Here is a 23,334-nt window from a genome sequence, read left to right on the forward strand (position 1 = left end):
ACCTAGCTGTCGGGCTTGTAGGCAGCGGGGCGCAGCAGGACTCTTGTCGCTAACCCCCATGCGGGTCACACTGGCCCGAGCCGCTTTCAGCAGCCGCCGATGACGAACAGGAGAGGTGTGGCCGGGGGAGACGGAGGTGCCTTCGTAGTTAGGTTACACGTACAGTTCAAAAGTTTATTTGTAAAAAGGGAGGCTTTATAAACACTGTGTCCTCAAAACTTAGTAATTCATTACGGAATCAAACAAGGTGAAGGATATTTAGTGCTCAATACGATGGTGCGTGTTTAACTTGATCCCTAGCTCTGAGTTCCGAACTCAACATACTGTTTCCAATGACCGTCTAAAATTAGCTTTACAACCAGAAGCAAAAGAGATTTAACAACAGGAACAAATACAGAAGAACTATAATCTGTCAGCTGCTCTAACACATGACTGCCCAACCACGAGCCACACTGACTGAAGCACGCAGCTACTGAACCACAAGTTCATACGTACAGATGAAATGGAAGTTTCTATACGAGCAGCACAAAACAAGAAGATGAACTCTCACGTCCTATTTGCAGCAGCCTCAAACAACACAAGACCGGGCACCACACAGCAGGAAACACGTGCGTGGCCCCTTCTCCAAGAACCACAGCGCTGAGAGGGCATGAACATACCTCCGGGACAGGAGGACTCGGGCCGAGCCAGCAATTCTCTCCGAACCAATCTGCAGGCCCAGCGCCACGACAGTTACAGTCCCACCACGATTTCTGTGCAAACTGACAAGCCGATTCAGAAAGTCACGTGGAAATGAAAAGAACTTGCAACACCCAAAGCAATCTTTCAAAAGATCAAAGTCAGAGGACCCACACCAGCTCGTGTGGCGACATAATAGAAAGCCCCGGTGATCCAGATGATGGCTGGATCATCGGATGGACAGAACGTGGATGAAACGACACAGAGAGCCCAGAAACGGACCCATTTAGTGGTCAGCTGATTTACAACAAACACGTCCAAGCCACCCAATGGGAAAACAAAAGTCTCTTTCACAAATGATGCTCGAACAACTGGACATCCATGTGGAGAAAACGAACCACAATCCTGGCCTCACACCACACACAAGAAATGATTCTGGATGGGTGACAGGCCCAAACATAGCCTGAAGCTACCACGCCTCTGAGGAGATTCTTTGCGACTTAGGGATAGGCAAAATTTTTTTTGTTTAAAGTTTGCTTATTTATTTTTGAGAGCAAGAGAGAGCATGCACGCATGTGCACAAGCGGGGGAGGGCCCCAGAGAGAGGAGGAGACAGAATCTAAAGCAGGCTCCAGGCCCTGAGCCTTCATGCAGAGTCCGATGCAGGGCTTTAACTCACGAACCTCAAGATCATTACCTGAGCTGAAGTTGGGACACTTAACCGACTAAGCCACACAGATGCCCCCTCATTTGTGAAGTTTTTTCTTTTATGGTTATTTTTCTGTATCTTAAAAAACATTGCCTGTCCCAGGGTGCATGGGCGGCTCAATCAGTTAAGTGTCCAACTTTCACTCGGGTCATGATCTCACAGTTTGTGAGTTCGAGCCCAACACTAGGCTCACTGCTGTCAGCGCCAAGCCTGCTTCGAATCATCTGTCCCCATCTCTTTCTGCCCCTTCCCCACTCATTCTGTCTTCTCTCAAAATAGATAAACATTAAAAAAAAAACTGGGGTGACTGGGTGGCTCAGTGAGTTAGGCATCCAATGTTGGCTCAGGTCATGATGTCACAACTGGTAGGTTTGAGCCCTGTGTCGGGCTCTGCGCTGACAGCTCAGAGCCTAGAGCCTGCTTTGGATTCTGTGTCTCCCCCTCTCTCTGACCCTCCCCCTGCAACCTCAAATATAAAGAAACATGAAAAAAAAAAAACCTTGACAAATCATACTCTACCAAAGACAAAACCTTCCACTCCAATGGGTGAACTCATGGAGGAAGGGCCATCAAAAAATCAATCAGATAAGTAGCAGATAAAAATGGAAATGAAGTGTAATGAGCAAGGACTTGGATGTTACCATGGTGAATAATCAGACTTGAGCTAAATACCACGAAGATGGCTTGTGAGGAGTCATAATCTTATTTACTTTGCATGAAGAGGCCAAAGTCATTAGAAATAGCAGCCAGGCCCAATTACTCAGAACAAAGGCCTTTGAAACATGTTTATGATGAAATTATCTCATGAGATGAGCACGTACAAGGAAAAACACAGAAGACCAGAACACAGGAGCCCAGAACAGTATCTACCCAGAGCTCGCTCACCACGTGCTGGTGCTCCATAATCATCGTCTCCATCTTCACAACAGCCCGGGGAACACAGGCGCTAACCTCTCCCCTGTTGTGCAGAGGCGTGGGCCTACGTCACCCAGCTAGTAAGCAGCAGAGTCAGACTAATCCAAAGTCCACGTGCTCCCTGGCCTTGTTTCCCCCGGGGCCGGGGTCAAGGCCGGGAGGAGCACAGGAGGCAGGGGGCGGACCCACCCCGGTGGGCTATGAGCACAGACCAGCGAACTGACAAGACATAACAAGGATTTGGAACATGGTCAGGGCCTTTTACCAGCGATCCTTCATCTGTACGGTCCGAAAACCAGGTAAGGTTTCTGCACAGAGTTCAGACGGTTCCAGGAAGGACTCCTGGTGTCTCTCCCAGGCGGCCGCGGCCGGGCCTGGTGCTAAGACTTTCACGTGCTGTGCCCTACTCTGCCCTCCAGCTCACAGGGGTTCTGCGGGTAACTGCGCAGCCCCACTTCACAGGGAAGGACTGAGGCTCTCACAGAGCACGCACGCGGTCAGGGGCCGTGGGGGAAAAACAAACACCTGAGCACAGACCCCATGCCCGCCTGCGAGAGAGGATCACACTCCTACAGTCGATGACGTCACAGCGTCACACGTGATGGAAGCGATGCCGCGTTCGAACTAGAGATTGTAAACAGTTCTAACGAGACAGACTGGAAAGTGTTTCTGGAACAGCTAAACGGGTTAAAAAAAAAAAAAAAGACTCAAATTAGATAGAATTAGATTGTAATTACATAAAAAATAATTTGGAGAACATGAAGGGATGAGAGGATGCGTACGGGGGCTGCCCCTCCGTGGGGCTCCCTNATACAAAACACAAAAGCAACTTGTGTCCAGCTCAGGAGTCTAGTGCCAGAGCCTCTGTGCACAACAGAGGGGGGCCAGCAGGAGCCCGCAGCCCATGGCCTGGTCGGGAGGGTCGCGGGACACCTGCAGCACGGCGGGGGTGGGCCGCCCATCATCCCGCCTCCCTCCTCTCTTCCCATCTGTGCTCCTCCTCGCAGCCCCGATTTCCAGGAGCCTCAGGCTGGGAGGCTGGATGGGCAGAGGGAAGAGGGCGGCCGGGCCTGGCCAGGGGAGGCAAGTCTGCGTGGGCCCAGGGCTGCCCCCACCACAGAACCCCGGAGAGGGCTGCGGTCTGTGGAGCACACGCACGCAGGACCCTGGGATGTGCCGTGAGGGGCAGTCGGAGGGCACTGCAGCCTGACTTGCATCCGGACTCGGAGTTCAGAGGTGCACACGGTGGGCAGAAGCCCCGGCTGGAGCTGGGTGGGAGAAGCGGGAGGCTGGAGAGCGAGACACGGAGAGTTATCCAGGGACCCGGGGGCAGCTGGGGCCAGCTTCTCAGAGAGCCTGGCCGCCGCGGCCTCCCTCCTAAGCTCTGGTGGTGCCACAGAGGAGCAGAGGGAGAGGGCTCCCCCCGGCCCCAGAGAGACCGCACTTGCCGCCCTGGTCCCCTGCTGCCCTCCTGGCCGTCAGGAGCCCTCCAGCCCCTGGGAAGTGCCCTCTGGGCTCAGAATTTTATTTTACTTTTTAAATGTTTTCATTATTTTTGAGAGAGAAAGAGAGAGGGAGAGAGACAGAGCACATGTGGGACAGAGAGGGAGGGAGACAGAGAATCTGAAACAGGCTCCAGGCTCTGAGCTGTCAGCAAAGAGCCCGATGCAGGGCTCGAACCCACGATCTGTGAGATCATGTCTTGAGCCGAAGTCGGACACTCAAATGACTGAACCACCCAGGCGCCCCAGGGCCCGGATTTTTAAATGACCGTCAGCCAGAGTCCAGGGCTCAGCCCTTCACCTCAGTGCTGAGAGCTATCAGGACACAGGGCGACGTCTCCCCCGTGGCCTGTCCTCTCACCCTGGAGCCTGGAACCATCCCCTGGATCCAGCAGACTGAGTGAGAAAGTGAAGACATCACTGGATGACACACGAATCCATGGGAGAACCCCGTCCCCGCACGGCTGAGGGGAGACAGACGCAGGAGACAGGAGAGCAGCTGAGATGGACAACGTGACCGCAGGGCCAGACAGCAAGCTCTCCCACCACGGCCACTCCAGGCTGGCTTCCTGGGAACCCTGACGTCCCTCTGCTCTGCCCGGGAATGGTCTGCCGTCCTCTCAGATGGGCCAGGCCAGGGAAAGACAGATGCCTCTCAGCACACAAAAGTTAAAAACACACAAGCCTCAAAAAACTCCTGTATAAAAACACATCATAAATCAAACCAAAAGCCAGAATGACGAATGAGAAGAAATGACTTGCAGCTCACACCTTGAAAGATTCATCTCCCAGGACGAAAAGGAAAGCTCCCACAAGTCAGAAGCACGAAGCAGAAAAAGCAGCAAGGATGTTTCCTAACATTTCAGAGAAGGAGCCAGGGGGAGCCCTGGAACACGCCCCTCACCTCAGCCTCGGTCAATGTCACGGTAAGGGAAGCGCAAACAGACCCACAGCCAGGAGACCAGCAAAGCTCTGTTGCCACCTCACACGTCACACACACTGGCTTAGTTTCCACAAAGGACCGGTGTCCCTACTCTTAGAAACGATACCATTCCACTTCCCAGTCAGCGAGCCCACACCCAGGAGGTGGCGGTCAAGGACTTTCCCCAACCCCAGCACGTCTTTCCAGAAGCACAGCACACGCTCCCTTTACGGTCTCGACAACTGAGGAGTATCTACTGTTGGGAAACACGCTGACGTTTTCTGCTGAACCATGAACGACTGCAACACCTGCACATTGTGTATGCGATGCACGTGCAATTGTCAGTTGTAAAGAAACAGAGCATTTCCATCACAGGCCACACTGTGTGAGGAAGCAGGGACCTCATCTACCTTCAGAGGGTTCCGGCGAGCACNGTGCGATGCACGTGCAATTGTCAGTTGTAAAGAAACAGCATTTCCATCACGGGCCACACTGTGTGAGGAAGCAGGGACCTCATCTACCTTCAGAGGGTTCCGGCGAGCACATGCGTGCACGCTCTCCGGGGAGACACGCATATGTGTGTGCATGTGTTAAATCTCCCTGCACTTCTCTGGCCAACGGGGACACGACTGGACTCGGACCCTCGCTGAGAAATCTTCACCCCTAATAGTCAGCGAGCATCCTACATTTTAAAAACTCATGTCTTCTGTGACTTAGGTCCTCCAAAAACAGATACTCAAAGGCAACATGAAATTACTCATGTCAACAAAAGGAAGTCCAAAGAAACTCACGAGTGAAGCTCGGAGAAAGGCCTCCACCTATGTGGCCGTGACGTGGGAATTTCACCCATGAGGCGCGTCCGTGGGGAGGACACAGAGGCTCCAGAAAAGCCGTCTGGTCCCTCCGCACACTCACATTCGAGAGGAATCTCTGGCAGCACATGGACTCTTGCCAAAGGGGTGAAGGGGAGCTGATCAGAGAAGACTACGTCTCGTCCGTGCGTCCGCTCTGAGGGCTGGTGGTAACGAAAGCCCATGCGCACAAAGGCACACATGGCGCCCTTTCCAAGGGCCGGGCAGGGGGATGGCCCTCTCACTGGGGGGCACTCTGGCGATGTCACCCTGAACGGGGGCGTGCGGGCTCACCTCCTGCCTCCCGCCAGACATCCTGTGGTGATCCGTCTGGTTGCACTTGGTGGAGAACTCGTCCTTCTTCACGATCTTGAGCATTCATGACAAAGGAGAGGGGAACGGGTCAGTCACGGCACCCCCGGCATCGTGATCGACCTCTCCGCATGGACACACCCCGCACATGCACAGAAGCCCAAGGGGCCGCTGAGTCGTGGCCAGGCCAGAGAGGGGAGCTCAGAGCCGCCCTGGGCACGTGCCTCCTCCTCAGAGGGCAGTGCACCCGGGAGGCTTTCCCAGGGGGACACCTCACAGCACAACTAAGGGGCTGGTGCTTCCGTAGTGTGTTAGGTAACACAGGCGTTCACCGGCAAGGCCCTCTGCAAACCACCTTTGGAGGTGATGCTCGTGCAAAGAGGAGCCCTGGGAGCACTGAGCAATCACGGCAGAGAAAACACACAGTCCCCACTGAACGCAGAACGCCCGGGGGTCCCAGCAAGCGAGTCCCTGAGGGGCCACATCCCAGCACCACCATGTCAGGAACACACCCCACCGTCCGCTCCTCTGTGCACACACAGGTCTGCAGCTGGAAGCCCCGCGGCCGGCTCGGCCAGCACTGCACCCCAGCTGCCACGGCAACCAGAGGACCCCCAGTCCCTTGCCTGCACTCAGCCGCCGTGCATAAGGGAGCCCCGGGTGCTCACCTGGATGTGGCCATTGTGGGGCCCTCTGTGGCCATACATGCACTCCACCGTGGCAGACTTCCTCTCCATCAGGTGGACCCTGAACAAGGGCTTGAATCGCATTGGGTCGTCCACATGAGGGTCATGGGGAGGCAGGTACATCCAGCCAATGATGAACAAGCCGTCCACCTGTGGTGAGGGGGAAGGGCACGAGTCCATGCTAGGTTTAGGATGAGGGCCTGAGGCAGAAGGTCCCTACCCCACACTGCCCATGAGGACCACACTCGTCTCCACACTGCCGCCCCTCCCAGAATCTCGGGTCTAGTGCGTAGGAATGAGCATGGCGTGCCTACCAAGTGCTTAAAAAATAGTTATCTTTCATAAATACGATGACTGTAGCGGACAGTACTGTACTATATCACTGCAATCTTCTAAAAGAGTAGAACTTAAGTCTCCTCACCAAGAAAGAATGGACAGAACTGTGAGGTGGTGGATGCGGTCATCACCAGATGTCAGGAATCCTCGCACAAAGAATACGAGTATCACCAAGATGTATTCTTCCGTAGCTCACAACTTTACTAGTCAGTTACACCTCAGTAGGGCCGAAAACAAATACGCACCTGCAGCATTATCTATGACAGCCAAGATTTGGAAGCAGCCCAAGTGTCCATCAACAGATGAAGGGATAAAGATACAGCGGGTACACACTGGAATATTACTGAGCTGTTAAAAGAATGGAGTCTTGGGGCGCCTGGGAGACTCAGCCGGTTAAGCGTCTGACTCTTGGTTTCAGCTCAGGTCATGATCTCACAGTTCACGGGTTCGAGCCGCCCGTCAGGCTCTGCGCTGCCAGCACAGAACCTGCTTGGGATTCTCTCTCTCCCTCTCTTTGCCCCTCCCTCGCTCATGCACACCCACTCTCTCTTCAAATAAACTTTAAAAAGCTAAATTAAAAAAATAAAATGCCTGAAAATGAGAAGCAAAGTGAGAAGACAGATGCCGCGGGCGTGCAGCACACTTGACAACTGTGGGTGTGCACACTGCCGTCCGCTCTTCCAGCGTGTGCGAGATGGTGGCAGGCAGACAGGACCGGGGGCTGGCCACAGGCAGGGAGACTGGGTGCGACAGAGAGGAGGGAGGCGGGCACGGACACCACTGTGGTGAACCAAACCGCGCTGACGAGGGCGAGCTATCCCCTCTTTTCAGAAGCTGCCATTTCTCCTCTACTCTCTCACTCGCTGCCGGGAAGAAGAATAGTATCACCCTCACCGCCTCCAGAAAGGAAAGCAGTCGCCCACGCTGGGAGCAGACTGGCTTGTCCTGTAGGGATGCTCTATGCAAGGCTTTCCCCAGCGGTGGAAAACATAAATACAAAGCACGTTTCTTACTGGATGTTTCCCCTGAATCACAGAATATGAAGCAGTATTTATCCCTGTCCAACTCCCACCTAGTGAGCAAACTACAGAGTGACGGAGCCCCCAGAGGCCCCGCTGAGCCAGGCTTGGAAGAGCCCACGCCAGAGCTACCCAGGGCCCCGACGTGCCGTCTGTTACTAACATGTGCTCGTGGCCGGGCCGTGGATCACCGAGGATGTGTGCAAGCAGAGGGGAAGCAAGGTCAGAACAGGGACGCTCCCCAGAACAGAGGGCACCAGCTCCACGCACACTGGAGCACCAGCGGCAGCGACACGGGGGCCAGGCACCTGCACACCCCCAGCCCCAGGGCTTCTGCCGAGAGCGCACGGCGAGCCCGAGGAGGGAGGAGAGCCGCACCGGACACCCAGCGAAGCGCCGCATCCTACAGCACAGCTGCCTGCGAAGCACCACAACAGAGCAGCTACCTGTCAAAGCAGCACATAAAAGTGAAGCTACAAGACTTTCCTCCTGCCTAGGACACGGGGGCTTACACCAAACAGCCCCTCCTGCGGACACCAGCTGGGAAGTCTGCACACACAGCAGTTCGAATGCAGCCTGAAGACACCGGGGGCCCCAAGACCAGGACCGACAGCCTGAAAAGAAGGGACGGGTGAACCGAAGGGGACACGGCCTCCCACCCCTGTGCGCCAGGCCCCTGATTACTCCTGGCAAAGGGGTGATGGGGCGATGGAGCCCCCAAGGCTCCAGGGCAGGATCCCAACCCTGTGCACAGCTCTGCCGCCGAGGCACCTGCTGGATCCTAACTAACCCGCAAGGCCGGGAGCTGGAGAAGCCAAGCAGAAAGCGGCGGCCAAGAGGCCAACCAGCCAGGAAAGGCTTCAGCAGTACCTGCTCCCCGCTACGGAGCACAGGCCTGGAGAGCAGGAGGTGCCCGCCTTGGTCAGGGCAAGGCACTCTGCTGGCCGTGACCCCAGAATAGCAGCATGGGGGGAGCAGCGGCCATGGCCACGTGTGTGTGCACACCAGCAGACCAGCAGTCCTGCCTGAAAATCGAGAGGAAATGTCTGTAAAGCGAACTGGAGGTCACAGACTTTAACTTGCCTCATGTATTCTAGAAGACACAGGAAGAGGGAAAACCTCCCCAGAAACACAAGAAATGAAGCCAGACTTGCATCCGGGCCACGGTCGAGTAACAGGGGCTGTGTGAACACAAACCCGACCGTGGCCAACACGCAGCATGGGGCTGTGACCCCTACCAGGCCCTGGATTCCTGCCGGAGGCACCTTCCAGACCTCGGGGCTCAGGGGGCCCAGGCAAATGGAGAAAACAGACAGGACCTCGAGGCGGCCGGCAAGGCTGGAGCACAGGGGTCACAGTCCCAGACAGGAGGGAGCTGTGCGGAGAAAGAGCCCCGGGATCTGCCGAGGGGCCCGCGTTCCGCTGAACACGGAACCCGGGACAGGATGGGCACGAGATGGACAACCCCCCAGGGTCGGACAGGCCTCCAGACGTTGTAGCCGCGAGCGGCAGAGCTGGGGGCCTCGGGAACTCCCCGGACCAGAGGCAGGAGCCCCAGCACCGGGACTTAGACACAGAGCTAAAGCACGCCTCTAAGAGACCCCCCGACCGCCTGACCTGCCTGACCGCACTTGAGGGAAGAGAGTCATCCGGCTCCTAAGTTGCTAGCCACAGAGTCCACCTCCGCAGGGAAAGAGTGGGCGTGCAGGGGATGGGACAGGGGCGGACAGCCAGAATCGGGAAGTCGAGGCTGAAACAAGAAACACTGTGGTCTCAGCACCAGCCTGGTGGGGAGAAGCCCTCAGCGGACAGGGTCAGGCTGTTGGCACAACCGAGCGCCTGCGCGCGCCCCCACATGGCAGGCTGTCCCCTCTGGTCCTCTTCTGCCGGCTCTGGTCCCCTTCGTCCCCGACACCGGATGGTTACCGAGTGCATGGGTCTCAGCTCATCATGCCCTCCTGCCTGTGGTGAGCCGGGCACTCCACAGGCGGAGGGCGGCGTTAAGGGGTCTGGCCCCCAGGGGGGCGGCGTGAAGGGGTGCCCACCATCACATCTGGGTTGTGTATTTTTGGCAGGGATCCACTGAAGGGAAGCTGTGTCCGCCAGGTGAAAGCAGGAAGGGCCTGAGGTCAGAGTCCACTGCCAGTTACCTAACGGGGGCACCACCATGGGTGCTGTTGGCCACGTCTCCCCCCGTAAAGGCCCTCTTCCTCCTTGAAATCATGACCACTAAACAATGGCCCTCAAAGAAGTCCCCAAACCCATGAATGTCACCACCTTATGCTGCAAAACAAGGATTTTACAGACGCGAAGTTGAGAATCTTAACTAAGAAGAGACGGTTGGGGCTCACCCGTGAGCCACGGGTTGGGAGAGTCCACGTGCGGTTGGGGGCAGAGGCTGCAGGGGTGCGGCACAGCTGAGGGATGCCACAGCTGGAGGAGGCAGGGAGGACCCTCCCCCGCAGCCTTCAGAGGGAGAGTGGTGACCCCGCAACACCTTGGTCTCAGCCTGGCCAGTACTGAGGACATCGGCTTCCGGGAGAATGACAGAACACGATGGTGGCAGTTTGGTAATTGGGCCCCGGAAGCTACGCCAGCGAGTGATGAGGGATCTGTGAGGAGAGGCTTGCACACTGTGGAAAGTTTCCCCAGAAGTGCCCACCCGCCACGGACCCTGGCCTGACCCCAGTATCACTACGGTGGGTGAACCCCGCTTTCCGACTTCACTGAGGCTTCAGGTCATTGCCAGCTCAGCCCAGTCCCGAGGCCACGGTGCCTGCCGGGTGACTCACCAGGACACTACACTGAACTGTGTCTTATTCACGGGACAGGCACTCGCAAGCGTTAGTGGAACGATAAAAGGCAGGCATGGCGAGTCACCACAGGGGCATGCCTAGGGCAAAGGGACGGGGCATCTGCTACAACCCCAGGGGGCCCTGGGGCCACAAGGTGACTGTTTGAGGTTCCAAGGGCCCCTGATTTAGGACGAGAAATGAGTGCACAACCCAGAACTAGTGTGTCCTGCTGCCATGAACACCACAGCCCGAGGTGTCCAGCAGGCGGGACCAGGACAAGGGAGGGAAGATGCTCTGGGGCTCCTCACCACAAAGTCCAAGGTCGCAGTGAGAGTCTTTGGTCATTTAGAAAATCACAAGTCACCTGAAGAAAGCTCCTTGTGACCGCCGGACCACGCGCAGGGAAGCCACTAGGGTCTCGGATGCGCCTGCACCAAGGCCCCGCGCCGCGCGCCGCGCTCTGGGACTCACCACCACGTTCAGCAGTCCCCCGTAGGGCCCGATGTCCGGCTGCCACAGCCCCAGGATGTGTCTGTAGCGGTGGAGCACTGCGGGGAGAGAGAGAGCGCGTTCACACCGGGCCCAGCCAGGCCGTGCTGTACGGTGGCCCAGAGGGACACGCGTGAGGCTGGTAACGGAGCCCTGTGGGCACACGTGGACCTATGCAAATATTTGGAAAAGTTTCTTAAGAATTCTAAGAATGAAAATGTCTTTTATACCCTTAATAAAACAGACAACTGGACCATTCTGAAACCCAACCTCTAAGGATCAGTGACACTGAGCGCTGCCTTGAAAGACAGAGAGAGCACCCCTGTAAAGTGGTGAGTCTCCCATCAGTGGGGGAGTCCAAGACTGGGACACCGCCCTCCTGGGGACAAGGCAGAGGGGACGAGACTTCTCTAATGCTCAGACGCTGACATCTCTACACAAGATGTGTCCATAAAGCAGTTAGACTAAAATTCCCACCAGAGCAAACTGCGCTCTGCTGAGCAACAGGTACCCCCTGTGACCCCCGACAACACGTTTACACCAGGTCTACCAGGGAGGGTGTTTGCAGTTAAGATCAGCATTTAAATCAGTGCCCTGAGTAAAACCCAATGGGGTGGGCCTCATCCAATCAGTGGACAGCCTAGAAAGAAAAGGCTTTTCCACCAGAAGGGATGCCTGTCTGACCCCGGAGCTGGGACATCCATCTTCTCTAACTTGGGACTTGAAGGAAACATGGCTCTCCCAAGGTCTCAGGCCTGCCGGATTTCAGACTTCAGCTACGCCCTCGGCTCCTCTGGGTCTCCAGCTCGCTGACAGCAGATCTCGACCTATACTAATTGTGGGATCCAACTCCTCACAACGAATCTCTTCACATGAAGAAACTGACTGTCTGGAGAGCCCTGGCTGATGCACAGGGGGCGCCAGGGAGGGGCCGGACGGCACAATCACACGGCTCTGCGGGAAGGGACCTGGAGACGGGCCGGCAGCTGTCAGGTCCCACCGCGCCTGGAGTCCAGGGGAAGAGGAGGGTGAGGCCAGAAGCAGCCCCAGCCCTGGAAGTAGCAGACGGCTGGCGGGCAGCTACCCGCTGTTACCTGAGGTCCCAGCCTGTTAACACGGTTTTCTAAATGAGCCTTTCCTGTCTCCCGGACACCGGTCATTCATCCCATGCGCCGTCTCCTGGGTCGGCTTACAAGCTGCGCAGTGAAGTCGGCCTGGTTGTTTATGGCCACACCCGGACAGGTTTTGTGTTTAACACACAAGCAATAATCAGCAGGACAAGGACCCACAAACAAATGAGCTGCAGACCGACGTGCACACTCAAGGGCTCGGGGGTGACATGTTACGGCATCTGCCACTTAGTCGGAAAGGCATCAATCAGCCGGGGTGAAGGAGAGATGGGTGGACGGAAGCCGTGAGCTAACAAAGCATCACAAACGGTTGTAGAATCAGGTGGTGGCAAGCAGCCGTTTGCTCTACGATCCTTTCTGTACATTTCTGAATTTTCGTAATCAAATATGGGAGAATAAAATAAATGGGCCCATTCAGCATGACCCTCTCCTCTTGTATCCCCCTCCCCTACATGACTGCTGGCAACAGTCTGTTCTTTCCGAATCAGCCTGTGGCCTCACGGCTCCTGGACCGCGCAAAGAGCGTCAAGACTCTTAGCACCTTTGAAAGGAGACTCCCCTCTTTTGCTTTAAAAGCTACAGCTCTGGGGGCATCAGAGGGCTCAGTCGGTTGAGCATCCGATTCTTTTTTTAATTTTTTTTAATGTTCTACTTATATCTGAGAAACAGAGAAACAGAGAGAGAGAGAGAAAGAGCGCGCATGAGCAAGGGAGGGTCAGAGAGGGAGGGAGACACAGAATCCAAAGCAGGCTCCAGGCTCTGAGCTGTCAGCACAGAGCCCGACGCGGGGCTTGAACCCACGAACCGTGAGATCATGACCTGAGCCGAAGTCAGACACTTAACCGACTGAGCCCCCCAGGCGCCCCGAGCATCTGATTCTTGTTTTAGCTCAGGTCACGATCAGTGTCATGAGATCGAGCCCTACATCAGGCTCTGCGCTGAGCACGTGGCTTGCTTGAGAGTCTCTCTGTCTCCCTCTGCCCCTTCCTCCCCCTCCCTGTCTCCCTCTCTAAAAAAAACAAATAATTAAAAGACGAAAGCTACAGCTCTCTGAAATAAAAACACCACCTCCCCGCTGTCTACCTGGAGTGGTAGCACCCTCATAAGCTCTGTGCGTGTGAGAAAAATCACTTCTCCTCGTGGCTCTTGCTGACACGGCACTGGCTCACCGGGCCTGGGACAGCCCCCAACATGGTCCCAGGGAGGGTCAAGAGACCACCACCCTCTGCCCGACTGCAAACACACTCACTCTGAGCAGGACAAGCCATTTCCCAAAGCAAATGTAAAGTCTGTGTCCTACGGTATATGCTTAAACAAGTGTAGCCACCAGAACAGAGTCCAACAGAGGTGACCTGAAAGCCCCAAGGAGGCCAGGGTCCCCCAGACTGAAAGGGTCCCTCCGAGTCACAGAGAAGCTCAGGGTGTCCACACCGGGAGGGAAGCCACGTTCTAAGGTCCGGAGCCACCACACAACGAGTGGACGCTGGCTCACCCACTTTCCCGCACGTTCCCACGTGGCCCTCACCCTGACCCTGTGTGGGCAGAAGGAGGGTCTGAGCCCAGACATCCCAGCCCAGGGCACTCAGCAGGCCTCAGGGCTTCTCACCCAGAAGACCCCCCCATATCACATCACCCTCCCCAGGGCTTCCAAACAGCCGCTAGCTGCCAGTCCGGAGAGGTGGACGGGATCAGGCTACAGAGCCTGGCACGGACACAGCAGTGGGCGTGGGACCCGAGAGTCCAGCAGATGCTTCAGGTGCTTTCCTGAAACAGGCACTAGGCCGCAGCCCCGGTTCATGGGTGGAAAGCCTCAACACGAGAGAACTACGTCCTTCCAGACAATCGTGACAACCAACGCCGCTGCTCCAGCCCCACGAGGCAGCACTCGGGCCTGTCAGTCATTCGTATTCAGCCGAATGAGGCAGCTCGGGGGCTGTTCAACCACTGGGCCCCAAGGTCAGCGTGGCTGTGTTCAGAAAAACATTCCCAGCTCTACGACCCCCCCATCCCCCAAAACGGGGGAGGTAATGTGAGGTGAAGGGACGCTCAGCTCAAGCACTAAGGAGAAAATGCCCAGTGCTCGTCCGTCTGTGCCAGTTAATCCGCATCGGCCCACAGGAAGGCCACTTAAGGAGACAGCGGGAAACTCCTGGCACACGAGGCCCAGAAGATCTGGCTCTCCCGGCTCAGCGTGAGCTGGGAGCTGGCTGGCCCGGGCGCAGCCGCCGCGGCCCTCCACCAGCCAGGCCATAAAACTGTTCTCGAACCATCAGGTGCCGCTGCAGAACAGGGGCTTCGGCAGCGAGTGGGGCTAGGCGTCACTCTGCTCCAAAAGATCACAAACGCAACTAATGTACCTGCCGCCGCTTGCTGGTAGCTTCTGGTAATTAAAACAAAAATCAGAGGAGGAGATGCCCCCAAACTCATTTCACAAGGCCAGCAGGACCCTGCTACCAAATCCAGACGAGGACACAAGAAAACTACAGGCCGATATCCCTGATGAACCAAAATGCAAAAATCCTCAACCAAGTATTAGCAAATCACAGTCAACAATACGTAAAAGGACCTTTCACCACAATCAAGTGGGACTTATTCCAGGGACGCAGAGACGGTTGAACATCCGCAAATCAATGTGGTGACACCACGTTAACTAGAGGAAATCATGTCACCTCAACAAAGGTATTTGTTAAAATTCAACACGTACTGGTAATTAAAAAAACTCTGAACAAGATGGGTATAAAGTGAACACACCTCAACGTGATCAAGGCCACACAGAACCCCCCGCTAACATAACACTCAGCAGGGAAACTCTTCCTCTTAGACCCGGAACAAAGAACGGGAGGCTCGCTCTCGCTGCTTGTATTCAACACAGTCCTGGAAGTCCTGGCCGCGGCGATTGGGCGAGAAAAAGAAAGAACAGGCGTCCAAACTGGAGAGGAAGACATAACACTGTCACTACCTGCATGTGACGTGACACTGCCAACAGAAATCCCCGAAGACCCACCCAAAACCCGCCAGAACTAACGAAGGGATCGAGCGAAGCTGTAGGACACGCGCCGGCGCACAGAACAAGGTCAGGCTCTGAGAACCTGGCCGGCGAAGGGCAGGCTGCCTCCTCCCTCACATGCACTTCCTGGTGCGGCCTCCCTGCTGCCCTTCAGAGCACCTGCCACGCCCCTCCCTCAGGAGCCCCGCGTGGTCCTGACTCCGCCTGGCTTCCTATCAGGTGTACCTGGGCGGCCGAACACCGTGGCATCTACACGGAGGGTTGCACCTCGTCCCCGAGCAGTGCAGGCCGGTCCACCCATACCTACCAGAGCCGTGGAGCACTGCCGGGCCTCCAGGCGGGAGCCTCACAGCCCTGAGTCCTCTGGTCACATGGTCCCCATCAATTCACACATAGGGACATGCGTCAGCTACGCCGTTAATGTTGGACGCATCCCCCACGATGCCGCCAACGCCTCGCAGACATGGACTGCCAAGGGTACCAGGCAGTAACGATAACATGCGGCCTGACAGAGCTCGACGGTCAGCACCGCCAGGTGGGCTGGCGCACCCCTGCCCGGGCCACAGAACACAGCCCCGAGCGCTCCAAGAGGCCAGGAAACACCCGGTCCCAAGTGCTCCAGGAACAGGGTGAACTGTAAGGGGGACAGAAAGAGCGCCAGGCCCCAAGGTCCTCACAAGCCAGGTGCCACGTGGACGTTTCCAGAAGGTTTGGTAAACCTCAGAAATTTCGCACCGTGAGCTGCCCTCTATAAACAATACTGAAGGCCTGGGCATACAGGCTTCAAATTCGGGTTGAAACTGGTTTCCTTCCTCCACGCATGTGAACTTCTGTCCTGACGTTCTAACAGACCGTGGAGACAACAGACGCTAGCCGTGTCAGGGTGTCCCCAGGAAAGCGCAGCCAATGCTTACAGCCAACACTTTCTGGATCGCCCAAAGTTTCTATGACGCCCAGTGTATTTTTAAACTACACTCAAACCTCAGAGACAACGGTGGCGGGTGGTGTCTGATTAGAACAGGCCTGTTACACAGCTGTCAGCTACGAGCTGGGGGGGAGGTACCTCACACCTTGTGGCTGAAAAGCCTAGATGGACTGTGACGTGTCCCGACAAGCCACAGAACACTCCACGGGGACAAAAGAACACACTCTAGGTACGTCCAGTGGTGGGTCAGAATTCCATCCTAACCCTATAGTATAAGCTCCAGATGGACTGTGGTTCCAGAAGGATCCACGACAGACGTATGACGTGATGAAGCTCTAGGCGCCCAGGCGGTTCTGTCAGCACAGCTCAATGTTCTACCTTCGCCCACTGACTGCTAAGCGGGAGGGCGGGTCAATGCACAACGAAATGTTCCAGAGGAAACTTCCGAGAGGGCAAGAGGGTTCAGACAGAACACAATTCATGCCTTCGGGCTTCAGACCTGACCCACCGGGCCCCCTGGGGCCCACCCAGCCCCTCGCGCCTGCTCATACACACTCCTGACAAGCCCCCTTGTCACAGGAGCTGAGCACGAGCTCACACGCGCCCCGAGGCACACCAACTAGGCCCTAGATGGTCCGTAAGCGCCACGGGACCGGCGGGCATGCGTCAGCTGCATGCCCACAGTCAGACAGGCTGCCGAGCAGACCCGTAAGTACCTCTGCCCCTCTGCCCCCACAGGGTCTGTTAGGCGCTGCGCACCCACGAGACTCCGGAGCAGGTCTGCCCCAGGCACGCGGAGGCTCAGAAGGAGGGTGTGACAGGACGGAGTGGCGCCCTGTGCTTCCAGGAGCATGGGAACACCTTTCAGTGTGAGCAGGGATGTTTAATGTCTTCTTGACAACAGACACTCATTTCATTCTCCCCTCAACCTCACAAAGAGCTGAGACAGCACCTGTGGAATAGGGCTTATGGAAATTTCCAGACTTGAGTGATGCCAATCAAGACAGGAATCAGATTCTAAATAAGCAACTGTTTCTACACACTTCTGTCCAATGTAGGTACATCATAAAAGTTTTCTTAGGTCACATGTGCCCTTACACCGTGACTGATAAAGTCTCGAAGCAAACCGTTTCCATTCACTTTTGGACCAGAAGCCTGTCCTGTCTCCTCAGCCTCGATAAACAACAGATGTTAAAACGTGCATCAACAGAGTGGACTTGCTGGTACTACCCAAACACCCCGAAGCTGCCGCGGAATCCCAGCCCGAGTGTGCAGCTGACCCGGGCCACGGCTCAGGTGTGGCCGAGCCACGGAGAACAGCAAGAAAACAGCAAAAGCCAAGGAGGGCAGCTCGCTCTAAGACCGAAGCAGCGCTCGTGCCCGGAGTCAGAGGCCCCTCTCCATGCAGCGCCTCGGCCGTGCCCGCACACAGAAGCCAGAGCCAGCAGGAGGTACGTACGGCAGGTGTAAACATCTCTGTACTCCATGTGCTCGTAATCGGGAAGAATTTTCATGAACCGTCCCGACTTCACGCGAGGGTTGATACCTGAACAGACACAGCAGGGAAAGGGTAAAGATGGTCCTGCTTTCACGACGGTATGAACAGGCCTCACGGCAACACCCTCTCCTGCCCGGGCAGAGACGCTTCCCATCACACTCAGCCCCCAGAACCTCGGGAGGTGACCAATCTTCCTTCAGCCAACGGAGTCACACCAGGAACTCCTGATGGCCGGCAGGCTCGGGACCCTCCTCTCTCGGCCACCACAGATCAAAGGAGCACGGAGGTGGGAGAGCCAAGCCCGAGGCTGGGGGACGGTTTGGGAGACCGTTTAGGGAAGCTTGTGCTCAGTGAGACTCTCCCTTGCCTGGTGCACACCTGGTGTTTCCCTTGACCTTTGCTGCGTTTGTTTGTTTCTGATTAAGGGCCATGTTTGCCAGCCTCCTAACTCGGACCTTTTCACTTCTGAACCGAGGCTGCAGACTCCACCGTCTACGCCAGGAACCCGTGTTGATTTTCTTCCAGCACCCATTCCAGATGCTAAGCAATCCCCTCCTGGATAAGGCTTTCAGAGCAAACTCACCGGAACATAGCTCCTGTGCCGTGAATACAAAGCCTGAAGCTGCTCTGACAGGAGCAGACTCAACACTTCAGGACACCGAGTAAGGGAATATGGACTGCTCCCTGGATTTTGCAACCATTTTCAAGGGGTCCAGATTCAGCAGTGAAAAGAAATCTCCAGATGTCCGCCTGTGACTATCCACACCCCCAGCACTCCAGACACACAGGAGCATCTTCACCTCGCCCAGTGCCCTCTCCCTCGCCCACCCCCGGCTTCCCCCAGCTGTACCGTCCGCTGGCCACCTGCGTGCCCACCTGCGCTCCACAGGACAGCAGAGCCGAGCTGAGCTCCGAGGGGGCCTCAAGTCCCACATGTGCACCCACCCCCGCTGGGCAGAGGCACCTGCCTGCCTCCAGATGCTATTTTGAATACTCACACTGCTGAGTACAAGTCTGCCTTCAAGCTGCTTTCAGACAATACTGTCAAACGACCTAAAGAACTCAAGCAGTCAGATGATAACAACCTGAAGTAGTGGCTGCTCCTAGAAACCAGCTGACAGTACAGAAAAGCCGGGACACCTCTGTTCTGGGTACACGTGCATGGAGACTGCTGTGCGAGGTGTGCTTCCGCTTCAACAACAATGCTGACAGCGAGTCTAAACCCCCCAATTCCACGCTTTGGCAGGACTTAGGATACCAGCTATGGGCAACCACGAGGAACCAGGGTGGACCCAGGGCCAGGTGTGCCCACAGAATGGAGGCGGGCGTGGGGAGGGGGCAGAACTGGCTTTCTGCCTCCGGAATCTGGCCTTTGCAAAACGCAGAGCAGCAGTGCTCTGGCTGCTGAGAGAAGACAGGAAGGAGTCAGGTGTTCAGGACACATGACCGCTGGGGACCCCAGATCCATGTTCCCTGGAGAGATAGAGGGACGTGGAGCAGAGGCAAGAGCAGAAAGCAAAGTCTGAGCACACAGGGAAGGGGGAGCTGGTGGGTCCTGAGCAGCCGGCCTTGCATGGGGTCCAGGGCCAAGGACAGGGCACAGGGGGCAGCTGCCGATGTGGGTGCAGTGGCGGAGGGTGAGGAGGAAGCCCCAGGCCCCGTGAAGGGCAGGGGGAAAGTGGGGTGCTGGGCATGGCAGGGCGGAGGCCCCCCTGAGGCACAGGGCAGGTAGGAGGGCATGGCCGAGCCCCTGCAAGCTGCACGGGTCACGAGCACGCTGGCTCCTCAGAGGAGAGCCCATGAGGAACCTCCTGCCTTCCGACAGGAGGACCCTCCCCCACCCTGCGTGGGCAAGCTGCATGCGGAACACGTGCCACATGAGGGACGGAACCCCTCGGAGTCTCCCGCAGAGCCCGCCCTCCATGGCAACCCCAAACTCCCCAGGAGGGGCATCCCAGAGAGAGACCCCGGGTGACAGAGCTGCTCAGAGGAAGGACGGGGAAAGAGGGAGGAGCCGGCGCGGCCCAGACCCTGGAGGGCTGCCAGGGCATCCGCTGGCTCTCCGCCGCCCGTCTCCTTCTCTCACTGGAGTCAAAGATGCTCCCTCAAAGGTGCTCCCAGCCCCAGCTCGCGGGCGAGGCATTTAGGAAGGAGTCCGCCTACTCTTTTGAAGGAGAACATTTCAAAAGAAGGAAAACCCAGCTCTACCAAGATGGTTTTGAGATGAAAACTTAAAGTCCTTTTCAGAGCAGTGAACAGGTCAACTTAGGGCCAAAGAGAGCTGGGTCACCATGGTCCCTGTGCCCTGCGATCCCCAGCCCTGGGCAGCGGCCGGGCGGCGGGCCTGCAGATGGGTGCCGATCCTCGGCTCCTGGGCGACAACAGTGTGAACAGAGAGGCCTTCACACGCTAAGGGGCCCTGAGGAAAGACATCTGGGGCTGGGGGGACACTGAGCACGCAGACAGGGAGCGTCACTGGTAACGCTGGAAAGCAAGGGAGCGGAGAACAAGGAATAGGGGTCTGGGGGCTCAACATGGCAGCAGGAGACGGCAGGGCGGACGGAGCTCAAGAAGGGAGAGGCAGGGGTGGGGCCGGAGGGCGTGCAGTCCGAGGGAGTCTGCGGGTGCAGCCACACCTCGCGGCGGGGCTGTTGTCCACGTGTCCCCTCAGGCTGCGGGCCCGGGATCCAGAGGAAGGGACGCTTCTAGAAACACCCCAGAGATTCCAGTGCAGCCACATTTCTCAGAGCTAACGGCCCCTGACGCCTAATAACAGACACCATTATCCATGATGGGCTGAAACGTAAGGGCGAGATGCCCAGAAACAGAAAGGAGTCCCTCGGTTTTTAGTGCTGCCGCTACCAGTGCTGTCCTCAGCACGCCAGCTACGACCCTGAGAGGGGGTCCGAGCAGGGACCGGTGGGCTGTGGGTCGAATCCTTTTGGGTTCCCAGCGTGCGTGCCCCCTGTGTGTCTGCCTTGGGAGCGAAGGTGACCGGGGGTGACGGGGTAACTTACGCTTGGCATAGACATCTCTACAAGACACGCCCGTGATGTCCAGCTTCCGCAGGTTCTCGCAGACGCCATACTCTGCAACAAGAAACACTGCTGGAGATCATGGCCGAGAAATCACAAAACAACAGAAACAGACGGAGGGGAGGGGAGGAGGTGCACGCCGAAACCTTGGCCCCGTCTGCCAAGTCGCAGTCTGTCCCTGGCTGGGAGGTTTGGTGGGACTTGCGCACACAGTCAGTGCCCGCACTCACCAGGGAAGCCCTTATTCTGTGCTCGGACCACACCTGACGAAAACGACAGTCTGCATGGTCTATTCCGATGGGCTCTGGAAGCCTAACGGCACAAACCCAAAAGCAGACAATGCCCAGCTTGTGAACAGGACGTGGCACAAGCTTGGTGGTCTGGAAACAACATGTTCCCAAGGAAATGAGACGGTCCTTGGTGTCAGGGTTCCACAAAGGCCCCCGAACCCCTGCTGTGGCTCACCACACTACTGGTTCCTTCACACAAAGCCACAGGGCTGTGATCGGGGTCCCGGCGAGACCCTGGAAGGAGGAGCCGCACACCAGGCCCTTCGGCACCAGGCCACCTAGACCCCAGCCAGTGACAGGGATCCTTGGACACCCTCCTGCTTCCTCCCCGCTTTCCCTACCCCACCCCACCACAGCCCCACTTTTCCAAGTCACCCACCCCAGCACCTCCCAGCTGAAACCTCAGCCCATCAGGTCCCAGAGAGCTGTGAAAGGAAAGCACCGTATGGAGCCAATCACCGCGGATCCAGTGCCTGATGGCCAAGCTAACAATGACAACACCTGCCTGGTACCAACCACAGCTCAGGCCAGGCGCCAGTGTGCCCGACCCTGCCAGCAGGCTGTTACCACCACAGCAGCAGGAAGGGAAAGGTCAGCGGGGAGGAAACACACGCAGAGAGGCCCGGCACAGAGGAGCAGAGCTCGTGCTGTGGGACCCGAAACTGAAGCCCGGACGGGGCGCCCGGTGGTGGTGAGCACGGCCCCCGCCCGGGCCCTCACGCATCACCACGGGACTCTCCGATGCGCACAGCGGGTGCAAGCGTCCAGTCGGGGCTTCGTGGCACAGCCGCCTCTGGGATCAGCACGGCACCCCCACCACAGGAAGGCGCATGAAGGCTGGGCGAGCCTGGCGTCTTAGCAGGCCGTCTAGAACGTGGACTAACACCGTGTGGCCAGTAGTGGCAAAGTGCTGCCTGCACACACACCCCCAGCCCCAATCATGTCACTCTTGACAATGGCCCAGTTCCTCGGGAGGTCTGTCTAGTCTTTTCAACAGAGTGGATGATACTGGTCCAAATGCTTCTATGAACTGGTAGGACCTCAACGGTACCCGAAGTAAAGCTCGAGATGCACACAACACGGAGAGGCCACGTGGGGCCTGGCAGCTACTGGGCAACATCCTTTCGACAGGCCCACCCAGCACCCTCTGCCTTCTCCTGTGCTGACGAAGACACGACGTCAGACTCATAAGACAAAAATCACGGCCTTGGTCGTTATCAAGCAAAAATAAATAAGATGCGTATGTTGTGTCCTGCTGGCCAGAGGACATGGAGCCCATTCTGGAGGACGATGCGGGCTATGGGAACCTGGAAGCCCAGGTCGTGAACTGTGTCCTCCGCGACCCTGGGGCAGGGACACAGCCACACCTGCACGGAATCTGAGAGGCCACAGCTTGCCCACACTCTAACAAGCCACCCGGTCGGCAGAACAAACTGGAGCAGCCAGCCTACCGCACTGTCACTGACAAGGGCTCTGTTCCACGTACGCCACCTTCGCCATTTCCTGTCCGCTCTGTGATGCCCATCGCGGCCAAGCGGCTCCGCCCGAGCGCCACCGTCAATGGTCACCGCTGCGTCTGGCTCTCCATAGACACCGGCTTTCCCAGTTCCCGCAGCCACTGGTGCACGGGGTACCGAACAGCGAGGGGTCTCTTACTGCCCCCCTGGCCGGGTGCTGTGACCGCAGCGGGCGGGGGAGGCGGCGGTCCTCTTTGACCTGCACACTTCCGCAGTATGTGCAGGGCTGCAGGCGAGACACTGGGGCCCGCGGCGCCAAGAGTCAGATACTGGACACAGACGTGAGAGCAGGAAGTCCACGGCCAGGCCTCCGTGAGGCACCGATGTTGTTCCTCAGGCACTTAGTTCCCTGTGCCCAGGTTGCTGAAGGCTAGTGACCGGACAGGGTCTTTGCAGGAGAGTCTCACGCACCCTCTAGCGTGACAGGGACAGTGCTCCTGAATGGCTCCACGGGCTGCAGCGTTCCTGCCCGCTGGGGGAGGACACGGCACTGCTCACACCGCACAGGACAGGAAGCCTCACGAGCAGATAAGCATCCACAAAATCACCATCAGCCATCGGAAGGAAAGCAAAATTAGGGCGCAGTGCTAATCAATACAGCAATCCTTAGTGGGTTTTTCTTAATGTTCCCTAAAGGCCATAATAAAGCCACCAAAGCAGAATGTTATTCTGACCTAACGGTCCCTACGAGAAATGCTTGGGATTTTCCACCTGATAG

The 23,334-nt window shown here is 57.0% G+C and overlaps 1 protein-coding gene across 6 annotated transcripts in view; it reads right to left on the bottom strand.

The window, feature by feature from the left end:
- Positions 1-23,334, bottom strand: part of FBXO31 (F-box protein 31) — a 42,061-nt gene that overhangs the window by 10,290 nt on the left and 8,437 nt on the right. The window contains exons 2-6 of one of the 6 annotated variants that reach the window (XM_077754096.1): positions 20,792-20,863; positions 17,736-17,822; positions 11,197-11,273; positions 6,558-6,725; positions 5,872-5,946 (exon numbers count right to left, since the gene is read on the bottom strand). In XM_077754096.1, the coding sequence (XP_077610222.1) occupies positions 5,872-5,946; positions 6,558-6,725; positions 11,197-11,273; positions 17,736-17,790 (375 nt within the window). In that variant the 5' untranslated portion in view covers positions 17,791-17,822; positions 20,792-20,863. Of the gene's footprint in view, positions 1-5,871; positions 5,947-6,557; positions 6,726-6,996; positions 8,366-10,281; positions 10,560-11,089; positions 11,142-11,196; positions 11,274-17,735; positions 17,823-20,791; positions 20,864-23,334 lie in introns of those variants that run through there. The other 5 variants (XM_077754098.1, XM_077754102.1, XM_077754101.1 and 2 more) reach the window with 5 other exon arrangements.

Source organism: Crocuta crocuta, unplaced genomic scaffold, assembly GCF_008692635.1.
Source record: "Crocuta crocuta isolate KB4526 unplaced genomic scaffold, BGI_CrCroc_1.0 scaffold61, whole genome shotgun sequence".
Classification (NCBI taxonomy): domain Eukaryota; kingdom Metazoa; phylum Chordata; class Mammalia; order Carnivora; family Hyaenidae; genus Crocuta; species Crocuta crocuta.